Raw genomic sequence first — 13,147 nt, 5'->3', positions numbered from 1 at the left:
CAGTTTGTTATGCTAATCAGGCACTTAATAATTAAAGATAATTAAATCCATGTCAATTTACAACTTTACAACAAGTACTCTAAAAATCCTGTTTTTAACAAAATTATTTTACTTAAAATGTTTTTTGTTTAATGTAATAAACAACACAGCCAACGATCACACACTTAACTGTCGATATATTAAAAAAAAAAAACCCCTAACAAACGCATTCATAGAAATAATAAACAAATACTGTAATAATAAAGAATGAATATATTATAATAAATAATAAAATATAACCTGTAAACTCAGGAATTCATAATATTACTGCCATTATTTTCCCCCGATATATAAAAATAAAAAAATAATATAAAACTATTTATTTTGCATTTTTATGGATAAAATGTCAATTGAGAAACAACTTTAATATTTATTTATTAATTTATTTATTTATTTAAATGTTTTAAATCTTTAAGGTGTAAATGATCAGTGTGTGAAATCATGTGAATGTTCCTCCTTTCATGATAATTCTTTAAATTAAATTACAAAAAATTTTCAGCTTTCTGACTGAAAAATTAAGGAAAAAAAAATCTGTAATATTAGTCTGTGGTATAAACGTATAAAAACAGCGTAAAACAGTAAACCATTAAATATTAAACGTATTTATATCAATCAAACGAGTATTTTTGACATATTATAGAATTTTTTTTTTTTAAATCTGCAAATTGACAGCAGTTTGAAGTAAATTCACTATTTCCCCCGACGCCTCAAATTCAACTCAGCATAGAACTCTGGAGTTAAAATCACTAAACTTTTGGTCGTTTCGGTTCAGGAATGAGAAGAGAGATCATCAGCACACTGCAGGGCCTGTAAACTGCAGGAGAAATGTTCTAGAACGTTTTAAATCTGCATGTTTCACGTTTTTCTTGTTCGACATTTAGATAAAACATTGTATATTAAACACCTGACGACATCACGATGTTAAAATACCGCCATATCGACCGTTTATCGGCGTATCATCACCTCGACGTTGATCCTGCTACGACGTCATGTTGAGTAAATGATTCTAAACATTAAAAGATACATCACTTTACGGCGAAGAACATCCTCCAGCATTAACGCTACGATCACAATGTCAAAGGTCAGATAAATAAATGATAAATTATTGATCATTACATGTTTAAAAAAAAAAACCTCCAAGAAGAAACAAGCACACTGTCAGTGCGACGTTCACGTACGTTACAATCCAACACTTACTTTATAAAACATATAATCCAAGTCCTGGCTCATCTTTAAGGATATCGGTGCGTGTACCTGACCGGGTCTGTAATCCCACACGCCTGACGTGTTTATACACCGCTCCGTCCGAGTTAAAAGACTCGAACTCCTCCTCCCCGATGATCTCCGCTCCTCTCCTACTTCCCCCAGAGCTACGAGATTCCTCCAGCATCACATGAGAGAGGAAACAGGACAGCTGTTTTGTGTAACGAATCTCTTAAAAGCACAAACGCATCGGGCGCTTGCGTCTCGCACGGGGGACAGACCCTGAATTCCGGATCGTGATTGGTCAGAAGGTGTCGCTTCATTTTCTGTACCAGCAGCCCTTTATATGAACGCGCTCGTTCCGATACGTTGTCGTTACCATAGCAACAGCTCGTTACAGCGGACCCCCGACACAAACGGACGAGATGTTCCTTTCATATTTGATGGAAGGAGTCTCCAGTGTCAGTGTCAGAGCTGTAACTTTAAGGACAGAGGAGTTTGTGGCGAGGTAAAAGCTGCTATAGCGACGTTAAATGCAACAATAAACGGATAAAAACTGTTCTTTAATAAACAAAGATTGTACCTGTGAGATTGCTGTGCTATAAAGGGACGTGTAAAACACGTGACTAGGTGTTAAAGGATAAAACAGACACGCAGCATCGTCACTCACTCTTACGGGTTTGCTTTGTTGCTCATTTGCATGAATGTAACTGTCGCTCGGCTCGCCCCGCCCACTTTGCGTAGCTTACAGGAATTTTTCGCCAGAAATCTGCAGATCGCGTTCGAAACGGACGCCGCTTTTTATCAGATCACGTCGCTACTGGTGTGGATGCCGGGGTCGTCGTCATGGTAACCTAGAGAACCTGATAAAACGATGATGATGATGATGTGATGATGATGTCAGTGAAAAATGGAGGATCTGTTCCACTCGCCCTGAGGAGCTCCATGATGATGTTGGTTAAACAATTGAGTCCCGCTTCACTGCATCAATGGAGGTTTATTTGGCTGCGTGCACACACACACACACACACACACACACACACACACACACACACACACACACACACACACACACACAAAGCGGCGAGTGTTCTTCTTAAACCTTATACACACAGAGCATGAGTGGATGACCTGAGAGCAAATGACATCAAGAGAACCTTCCTGCTCCGCCCCAAATCACAGTGTTACTCTCTCACTCACACACACACACACACACACACACACACACACACACACACTTACTGAAGTGTACTTACTTACTACAACGTTTGCCATTTAAAAAAAATGTTTTAAAAAGGAATTTGTGGTTATTTTATTTTCAGTCGGTGTTATTCTGGCAGGCCGGAGCAGTTTCTAACCAACATTTAGGAGCTCATCACTAACATTCTGTACACTTCACACATCCACACTTCCACCCACAACATAGTGGACTTCGTAGCTAGTGCCCTATTTAGCAGCGACGTACAGCACAGAAGCACAGTAAAGAACACGCAGTGAACTCCCACAACCCGTAACGGTACAGAACTACCCAGAATGCACTGTGACCTACATACTGAAAAAGCCGTGTGGTCTGGGACGCGTCCACGGCGGAGCGATGATGGTGTTTACGTGGCCTATATAGTGAACAGCGCAGTGGTTTGGGACACACCCCTGAAGACAGTGTTTCACCACAGTGGAGAAGACGCGATCTAACGATCTAGAGGAGCCGTATATAAAGACGGAGGATGAGCGAGGGGGTGGTGCGAGGTACTCTTACACCCTGAAGCTGATTATTTTCCTCTAACAGCACGTCCCTGCGTGTTTTATTCCTCAACAGTTACAGAGTATTTATCTATTAAAGAACACCGCGTCATACTTTTTATCCATTTATAGTTACATTTAAGTTGACATTAAAGCAGCTATAAATGGTCGCTAAAAGAAAATAAATCGCAGCGTGTCATGTTACCATAGAAACCACGAAGAAGCGTAAAAACTCCTCCCTCCTGAAGATGTCGGAAATCTTGACGTGACAGCGCTGGCACTGGAGACTCCTTCCATAAACGTTACATAAACATCTGCTTACATAAAACATCACCAAATCAACGATTACACACGCTTTTAATCCGTTTATGTGAATTCACTGTTACTATAGAAACGAGCGCATTAATGTACACGCTCTGACCAATCAGAATCCAGAATGCAGCAGTGCTGTGGTAAAACTGTCGATTTTACATTAGTGAGGTTTTTACTAGGGATTTTGCCATGTTAAAAACCGACTGAGTCACATGACCAACTCTGACAGAAAAGAAAAAAACCGACACACAGTCTGCTCGTTACGGAAAATAACCATGAGGTCGAATATTTCCGGTACAACGTCACTACAGAAACAAAGCCACATGTACACAAATCTTATACAAGATACACCTAAACTAACACACACACACACACACACACACACACACACACACACAGGGCTGTACTCTCTCAAAGGGGCATCTAAAGCTTGAGCGCATTCACAACACAGCAGATGTGAACATGGGGGATGGGTACAGACCTCCTCCTTTCTCTCCCTCCATCACTCCCTGCATCATCATCATCATCATCATCCTCATCATCATCATCAGTGTTACCCTCATCATCACCTTCATGCTATCATCAGACTTAACATAACACAACAACACATTAAAAATCATTACAATGGGTTTGTGTTTGTTCCAAACAAACCCACACACACACACACACACACACACACACACACACAGACAGAGAGGACATGGAGGAGGCTTGATGATGATGATGGTGATGATGATGATGATGATGATGATGAGAATCTCAGCATCAGCATCACACACATACATACGTCATCTCATCTTCAGTTTAGGCCTTTATAATCACACACACACACACACACACACATCCTTCATCCACTTGATGAGAGAAAAACAATACAAAAGCCGCATTGATTTTTCCCCCCGACATTACTAACATTACGCGTGTTTTTTTTTTTGTCCTGTTATTTTTGCCCTAAAAACGACACCGTTACAAACATCAGGCTTTAAATAAAATCACACAAGCCACTCTGACCTTCTCAAACACCACCACAATCACATCACAATCATCACAATCATCACATCCACATCCGGTTTCATTTACAGCTCCAGAACATCAAACGCATCCCCGCAAAAATAAACAAACAACTAAATAAATAAATAAAACCCCGCAGAATGAATTACCTTTGTATAGAGCTCGGACGCAGCCATGACTGCTCTCTCTCTCTCTCTCTCTCTCTCTCTATGTGTAAATCTCAGTTAGGTGAACATCAGCTCCTCTTCTTCCTCCCCGCTTTCTTTTCTGCTCCTCTTCCTCTCAGTCCAAACGCCGGGGTGTGAGTCTGACTTTAATGCGCTGATTTGTGTTCGGGCATGAAACAGTTGCGCTCTCTCTCTCTCTCTCTCTCTCTCTCTCTCTGTGCATGCTGGGTACATGAGCAAATGATTTAGCGCAGCCGCGTGGTGCAGGGAAATGAAGCAGCACCGCCCCCTGCTGGTCAAATACACACACATACTGTTGCCGCTCACAGAAATGTCATATTGGATCATTTTCCTCAATAAATAAATGACCAAGTATAATATTTCCTCTCATTTGTTTAACTGGGTTCTCTTTGTTTAACTTTTAGGACTTGTGTGAAAATCTGATGATGTTTTAGGTGAATATATTTATGCAGATATATAGAGCATTCTAAAGGGTTCGCAAATTTTCAAGCACCACCGTGTGTGTGTGTGTGAGAGAGAGAGAGAGAGACTGCTGTTTGGATACAGCTTCAGAACAGCTAGAAGTTACCTTTATTGATGTTCTCGTTTCGTTCTTCTCTTGACGCGCCATTGACTCTCGATGAACTGTCCACTCTTTACTGCACTGACTGCGTTTATTTTCCCCTGGAGATATTCAGGGATAGTCAGGTGGTGTGTGTGCATGTGTGTGTAGGGATAGAGAGAGAGAGAGAGAGAGAGGGAGAGAGAGCGAGAGAGAGAGAGAGAGATATTAGCAGTCATCATCCCGTACTGTAAGCAGAGGCAGCACCGTACTAAATTTAAACAAATAAACGTTTACTTAATTCCTATCACATCTGCACTGTCTGGCACCAAGACGTTAGCAGCAGATAATATAAGTCCTGTAAGTTGTGAGGTGGAGCTTCCGTGGATCGGACTTGTTTGTCCAGAACATCCCACAGACGCTCGATCGGATTGAGATCTTGAGAATTTGGAGGTCGAGTCAACACCTTGAACTCTTCCTCAAACCGTTTCTGAACAGTGTTTGCAGTGTGTGAGGGAGCGTTATCCTGCTGAAAGAGGACACTGACATTAGGGAACACCGTTGCCATGAAGATGCGTACTTGGCCTGCGACAGTGTTTAGGTAGGTGCTACGTGTCAAATCCACATGAATTCCAGGACCTGAGGTTTCCCAGCAGAACATTCCGCAGAGCATCACACTTCCTCCACCAGCTCGCCTTCTTCCCATAGTGCATCCTGGTGCCATCTCTTCCCCAGGAAAGTGACACATGCACACCCGGCCTCCACATGATGTCCAAAGAAGGTTGTCCTTCTTGTGACCACTTTTGGTAGGCACTAACCACTGCATACCAGAAACACCCCACAAGACCTGCCGTTTTGGAGACACTCTGACCCAGGTGTCTCGCCATCACAATCTGGACCGTGTCAAAGTCACTCAGATCCTTACGCTTGCCCATTTTTCCTGCTTCCAACACGTCAACTTCAAGAGCTGACTGTTCACTTGCTGTTTAGATTGATGTTTATATATGTTTCAGTGTACACTGACTTTCCATAGACGGGCAGACACACAGCTGTAGATAGACAGATAGATAACTGTAGACAGACAGACAGACAGACAGACAGGTAGGTAGGTAGGTAGATATATAAGTAGTTAGATAGATAGACAGATAGATAGATGGATAGATAGATAGATGTGTCTGTTGGTTTCTGGTAGTTATGTGGTGGTTAGTAATGGTATTTGGTGTTCATTATGGGATGTGAGACTCGTGTTCTCTGGTGTTTAGCCTTGGAGATGCTGTTAGTTTTGTATTTGCTCTAGGAGATAGTTTGTGTTGTCTGCCCTTATGTACACTGTCCTCGGGTTTGGAAAAGTGTTTTAAAATAAATAAATACATAAATAAATAATAATAATAATAAATCCTACTGTTCTTATTTTTTTTTTCCAGAGATAGAGAAAAAAAAAAACAATTAGAAAAATAAGCCGAGCAGAAAACTATATATTAGGTCACAATATATTCTGAACAGACAAAGAAATAATAAACACACAGACACACATGGTGATTATGCACTATGAGTGCATCTTATGTACAAATTGGCTTGCATAAATATTTACCCCCTTCCCTTTGAATTGGGACTTTATTTCATGAATCCACACAAAATATTTCATTATATTCAAGTGTGGGAAATCTGTATAGTTTGCAAAATGATTTACAATAATAAAAAAAACCAACAACAAAAAAACTTGTTTTAACTTAGGTAAACTAACAAAATTACGTTTTTTTAAATTACTCTATTCTGCCCTCTAGTGGAACAACAGAGCACTTTCAGTTCAATTGCGGTTCACGGGATGATTTTTTATTATTATTATTATTATTTTAAACACGGATCCTAAAACCATTTAGTGAACTGGAATCGATCCTTTGTCGTTTTTGTGTTTGTGTTATGTCTTTATGTTCGACACCTCCGCCATAAAATAACCACTTTAGAACTGCTAAGTTAGCCAAAAGTGAACTCTTTGGTCTGAGCATGCGCAGTAAAGCCGCCGCACGCCGAGGTACTCTGATTTCTGAAGCTAGCGTTGTTTAGCTTGCTTTAATGTTTGCAAAAACATTGTTTATATATAATAAACAGCATACACATGAGGTTCATTTAACATATCCCAGCACTAAGAGCGCAACAAGATGGATTTCACCCTTCTGTAGCCTTTACTCTACATCATAAATGTGTTTCTGTTGCTCAGCTATAGATGTACATGTGCATTAAGTAAATAAACTCTGTCATGACTGACTTGAAGATCATTTTCTTATATGTCATAGCATGTCCTGAGGTGTTTTATTCCTCTTACACCACACTGACTTTTTTTTTATGTTTATTAAAGAAAACCACATTAAACATTTTTATTTTATCAAGAAACTACAAAGTGTCCTGAACTTAAAGTTCCAGCTTTACCCCTCTCTGACGGTTACAAAGCGCTGACACTGGAGACTCCTTACAGATCAACAACGACCGGAGATTTGAGGCTGTACTACGTTGCGGACAATGAATCGACACTTCCTGACCGATCCGAATCCAGAATTCGAGTGTTGTGGTATAATGTGATTATTAACACACACAATAGTAACATAAAGGATGGGGGAAAAGGCACAGGTTTGCAAAACTATTTTATTTACAAATCAAATGGCACATAAGTGACTGCGGTGGACACACACACACACACACACACACACACACACACACACACACACACACACACATACATACACACACACCCCGGATGTTGTAGTGTTTTGCTTCAAAATATCCGGCGAGAAGACCCTTGGTGAGAAGCTCATGGAGCGCCGGTTTGCATCACGTTGGCCTTCAGGTTCACGATTGCTGCTTTACAACCGCAACATGATTAAGGCCTTTCTTTCACGTGTGTCTAACGTGACTAGCGTCAGCAGTGTGGTCCGATCGAGTGTGTAAAGCTCAAACGTTAACAGGGAAACAGCTCAAGTACGTTATCGTAAGTCGTATTCAATCGTGAATCATTCAAGCACTCTACTGCACTAATGTGTAACCTTCAGGAATGGTGCGATTAGAACATAAAACCTTTCTAAAAACCCATCGCCACGTCTCTCACAGGCAAATATGTACACGTTCCGATTACTACTCCTACAGCACATATAGAAATCTTCATACAGACGTTTGTTTGTTTTCAAACATATCCCTCACTACCCATAATCCAACGCTGGCACCTGCATGTCTCTATGTTCAGTGTATATTATACATTGGAGGTAAAAAGGGAGCGTAAAATATGAACAGAAAAAACAAAAAAATAAACAAGGGATGGTGTGTTAATGAGGAAAACATGAGGGAGGAGCGAGCTGTTGGTGGAGACGGTGGAGATCAGCCCGCCAGCTTGCTGGCCACCAGCGAGGTTTTCCTCTGCGGCAGATCCTGAGGCGTGGGAATGTGATCGCCGGTGATTTCCTTCTCTGCCTTCTCCGTCTGCGCAGAGGGGAGCTGCTTGTTCTTGGTCTTCGCCTTCGCCATGTTGTAGTCGCCCGAGTCGAAGTACTTTTGCTGGAGAGAAGGAGAAAGATGAGCGTTAAAGATGGCAGGTCAGGGGTGCACATACTTTTGGCCATATAGTCTGTCATGTCTAGTGAAGTCCAACACACCGACATTTTACTTCACGTCAACGAACTCAAAACAGTCTTCGTTTACGTGACGGAAAGCGAGGACACAAAACATTACTAACGTGAGATGGAGGAAGGGGCGGGGCTTTCAGAGACTTTGAAAACACCTATAAAACGGAATCATTCCAGATTCGTATGCTGACTGTATTTTTAAGCGATAACTCGGAGCAGTGCGATGGTGGCCGTGCTGGGACGTTCGCGTCGGTATTCTGATGTGATGTGGAAATCGTTGAAGGTGAAACAGGACAGTACTTTTTATCCGTTTATAGTTACACAACTGTCAGAGCTGCCGTTATGGAAAATTCATCCAACCAATCGGAATCCAGAAGCAGTGCGGTGTAATAATAAATAACATGTCTGAGAAATGTCTGGCCTCGGAGGAAAGACCATAACAAACATCTTCATGTTTGCCGCAGGGTGACACACACACACACACACACACACACACACACAATGTCAGGATGCTCTACAGTAAGATTTTAACACTGTAACAGGAACACACACAAAGAACAGTGGAAAACAGAAATAACACACACACAAACAACTAAGAAAACTCTATTATTAAAAACAACCTGAATTTTAAACCACACCCCCTCCCTCCCTCCCTCTCTTTTTCCAGGTCTCATGATTTCCTGTCATCTTTCACCAAAATGCCAATGACCTTTCCCTGCAGTGGAACATCATCTGATTTAATACTTTCCTGTTTTACAGTGACTTTATAGGTACAGCTCAAACACACACCCAATCAAACAGAGAGAGAAAAATAAACAGAGAGAGAGAGAGAGAGAGAGAGAGAGAGAGAGACAGAGCGAGTGTGTTAGTTGTAATTTAAACACCACGCCAGCTACCATGGCTATTTTAATGGCGATAAACAGGTTGAAAATATGAAGAATTTACTAAAGTTTTTAAAAAAAAGTTGATCTAAAAATCTTATTCATATGAATCATCCGAATAATAAAAAAAGGTCGTGGAGGAGTTGAAAGCATCTCAGTCCATTAAAATATGCCTCAGAGGTGTTGTTCTTTGGCGTGACGGAGGATCTTCATGCGTGAACAGATATGTGTGAGCGAGTGTGGAGCGGTTTATTCGGTTTATCCGGTCCCAGAGATTATCCAAGCGGAACAACGCTTTCTACCAACAACACGGCCGGGTTCCTGAAGCTTATCTCTACTACGTCGATCCCAGTTTGATCCGGTTCGCCATTTTTGGAAGACACACGAGTTTATAATGGGTTTGAGGTGTGAAGGAGGTCTGAACAGAGATCTGGAGATGAGGCCTCCTTAGCAGCAGCATCTGTCTGCTCATTCTCGGGAATTCCACAGCGTCCTGATACCCAACTACACAATTACAGTAAGATTCCGTGCCTCCAAAGACTGCGGACCATTAAAAATTGCTCCACACAGCTGGGTGTTCGTTTTGAAGGGATGCCAGAGCTTGAAGCCATGACTTTGAGTCTGTTATTATTAGGAAGTTTTAATATAATCCAGAGACAAAATAATAATAGCACCGGGTTCTGCAGTAAAAACTGAACCATGGTTCCACTTTCCTGATGGATGGTCGACCACAAAACCAGCTGGCGCATGATCTCCACATTCTGATCCGTCTGTGTATCTCGGAATGTATGACGGAAAACTTTCTCGGATACGTAAAAGTTTTTGGTGGTAATCGCTTGAGATTATTTTATTTCTTGTTAGATCCGTGATTATGTTTGGATTATGTTCAATATTCCAGGGAGGGATGTTACAGAAGTGTGTCTGTCCCAGTAGAACAAATATTTTCTAGATGACGCTTTATCCATAGTCCAGACGTGACCGCATCAGTGTTGTATAGAGTTCTGGAAAATACAGAAGTTATGCACATACAGGCTGCAGTGGATCACTGGCCCCTGATTACTTCTGCCATGTTGTTTAATCCCATACTGAAGAGTCACTGATAAAACACTACCTCGAGTCAGTCCTAGCTCGTGTCTGTGTAAGTCAGAGAGGTTATTTCCTACTTTGACTTTAAAAAGTCTGTCAGATTAAAAGTTGCCAATAAAAGCGAGAGAGAGAGAGAGAGAGAGAGAGAGAGAGAGAGAGAGAGAGAGACGGCGAGAGAGTGAGAGAGAAGTAGAGACAGAGACAGACAGATCCTCACCCCTTTCTGCAGTCGTTTGCGGAGCAGGTCGGAGCCTCCTGCTTTAGCCGGCAGGTTTGGATATCTGGCCTTCAGTTTGGCTTCTTCTGCTCTTTCTGGACAAATCACCTCACTGTCCACTTCCTGTTACACAACACACCTCATCAGAGACCAACACCACCATCACACACACTCACACTAAACACACAGTCTCAACTGTGTCTGTTTCACACAGCTGTACACTACTGAAATCTCTGAAAGCAGAACACATATGTTTATCTGTCAGGTTTGGAAGGAGTCCTTCGTGTCAGAGGTAGAGCTGTAACTAAGTTTTCGGACATTTTCAGGATAGAGGAGTTTACACTTCTTTACGGTTTCTATGGCAACATGACACGCTGAGCGAGGGAACAACGTAAAGCAAGTAAGAACAAGAACTAACTCTTCTCACAGACATTAACTGTAACTATAAACGGATAAAAGGCACGACTTGTTCCTCTGTAGATAAAGGCTGTGATTGGTGGGAAGGTGCTGCAGTGTGAGGAGTGAAGCCCTGTGGAAGACCACACACCCTGTCACTGATTCATTTCCCCACACAGCACCACACTGAGATGGTTATACTCCTCAGCAATCAGCACAAAACATTATAACAGCAGATAATAAAGATCAACCAGGCGAGGGGCGATGAATGACTGAGAAACGACTGGAAAATTATTATTATTATTATTATTATTATTATTATTACTACTTCTGCTATCAGGAGAACATGAGCTCACCGGCCTAGCCCTTGCTAATCTGGCTAATCGGGTTTAATCACAAATTAGAAGCTGGTTAGATTAGTAACATTATTTATTACATAAATACCACTTTGTAATATTTACAACACGACGACAGGCACAAACAAATCACTAAGTGCTGTTTATAGCACAGAAACGAGTTAGCGTTTTCAAATCAGCTAAATCCCAGCTAGCTAGCTAGCTAGCTTAGCCTGACATCTAACGCGGCTGCTTATCAATTATCTTTATTTTATTTTTAATGTCTAACTATATAGCATCTATAATATATTTCCGGTCAAAGCTATCAACAGCACTAATGACAGAAAATGAACATAGTTAACTAAAGTAATCAATTTATTTGCTAAAGGAAACGTTCGCTAAAGACTGGTTGGATCACAAATGTACTCTCTAATGCACATAAAGGTCACTAGATAGGGTGCGGAAGCCGCTACTTCACACACTACATAGTGCACTTCTATAGGGAGTACGGCGCCATTTTGGATTGGGCCTGGCTACAGGTTTAGCTGACATTTACCTAGCCTAGAAGCACGACTAGCTAGCGTTCGCGGTAAATAATGGTCAAACTAATATCTTTTTCAGGGTTTGGATGCCAATATTCACGCATATACAGTTTAAAAAATAACAAATCTGCCCATGTGGGTTGTTTAATTTTAATTTTAAAATGCGAATATACCGCTGGAGTGATCAATGATTGGTCAAGCTACCCTGGCTAGCTAACGGACAGAGATAAAACTAAAGATTTCCCTTAATAAATTTCTTTCCCGCACAAAAAACTTACTTTTTGCTCCTCGGTCGTCTCCAGAGTCTTTGAGTTTTCGATTTCGTCTGACATGATGGTGTTTTAATTTTGATTTAATTACAACACAAATGAAAATAACGCCACGGAGCCCTGCAGTGACATTAGCTAACGTTACTTTCCGCCCATTGAGATGATCCACCAGATTCAAAAAAAAAAGAGCCGATTCCAGGCAATGAAACATAGGAGCCGACTCTAAAGATACAGAGTCGATTCCACACAGTGAAACGTATTGGACACAGAATCAAAAAGGCTGTTAATGTTTGTTGTTATTTATTTAGTTAAGACAGTATATTTGTATATCTATGTATTTTTTGCTATTAATGCCCCTGGTGCGTTTTTAACAATTTAATTATTGATAAAGAAAATTATTATTATTAGTAGTAGTAGTAGTTTCTTTTAGTAATGTTAAATCATTTTTTCGTGATCAAAATATGAATCGCATGAAATTATCCCAGTTTACAGAGACAGATGAAGCATTTTTTTCACCTAACCTGTAAGATCGGTGCTTGGTAAATAAATAATATAAAACAGCACCACGCTTCTGAGTCTATTCTTCTTTATATCTATCTATATATATATATATATATATATATATATATATATATATATATATATAGAAGTTACTTAATAAGATTCACTGAATCTTAAGTTCACTGACATCTCGGCTCCGTGAGGAACACATGTCCTAATTCCTCACTGTTTATTTTACACATTTTATTTAAATAAATAAATAAATTATGTAAAAC

The 13,147-nt window shown here is 40.6% G+C and overlaps 2 protein-coding genes across 4 annotated transcripts in view; both read right to left on the bottom strand.

The window, feature by feature from the left end:
- Positions 1-1,993, bottom strand: part of myo5aa (myosin VAa) — a 57,384-nt gene extending 55,391 nt beyond the window's left edge. For all 3 annotated transcript variants that reach the window (XM_053623776.1, XM_053623777.1, XM_053623778.1), the window contains exon 1: positions 1,237-1,993. In XM_053623776.1, the coding sequence (XP_053479751.1) occupies positions 1,237-1,269 (33 nt within the window). In that variant the 5' untranslated portion in view covers positions 1,270-1,993. The remainder of the gene's footprint in view (positions 1-1,236) is intronic.
- A 5,072-nt stretch (positions 1,994-7,065) lies between these two features.
- LOC128607115 (cAMP-regulated phosphoprotein 19) lies at positions 7,066-12,531 on the bottom strand. The gene is made up of 3 exons (XM_053623774.1): positions 12,381-12,531; positions 10,830-10,952; positions 7,066-8,577 (listed from the first exon to the last, which is right to left on the bottom strand). Exons 1-3 carry the CDS (start codon positions 12,432-12,434, stop codon positions 8,401-8,403), a joined length of 354 nt encoding a protein of 117 aa, XP_053479749.1. The 5' UTR covers positions 12,435-12,531; the 3' UTR covers positions 7,066-8,400.
- Positions 12,532-13,147: the final 616 nt, after the last annotated feature.

The sequence above is a fragment of the Ictalurus furcatus genome, chromosome 4 (assembly GCF_023375685.1).
Source record: "Ictalurus furcatus strain D&B chromosome 4, Billie_1.0, whole genome shotgun sequence".
In the NCBI taxonomy this organism is placed as follows: domain Eukaryota; kingdom Metazoa; phylum Chordata; class Actinopteri; order Siluriformes; family Ictaluridae; genus Ictalurus; species Ictalurus furcatus.
This window is presented reverse-complemented; position numbering and strand designations above follow the sequence as displayed.

Coding starts and splice junctions, on each gene's coding strand:
- LOC128607115 (XM_053623774.1), bottom strand. CDS start 12,434: ATGTCAGACGAAATCGAAAACTCAAAGACTCTGGAGACGACCGAGGAG. Junction 10,953..12,380: donor AGACGACCGAGGAGCAAAAA/GTAAGTTTTTTG, acceptor GTTGTGTAACAG/GAAGTGGACAGTGAGGTGAT. Junction 8,578..10,829: donor GCAAACGACTGCAGAAAGGG/GTGAGGATCTGT, acceptor CCTTCTCTCCAG/CAAAAGTACTTCGACTCGGG.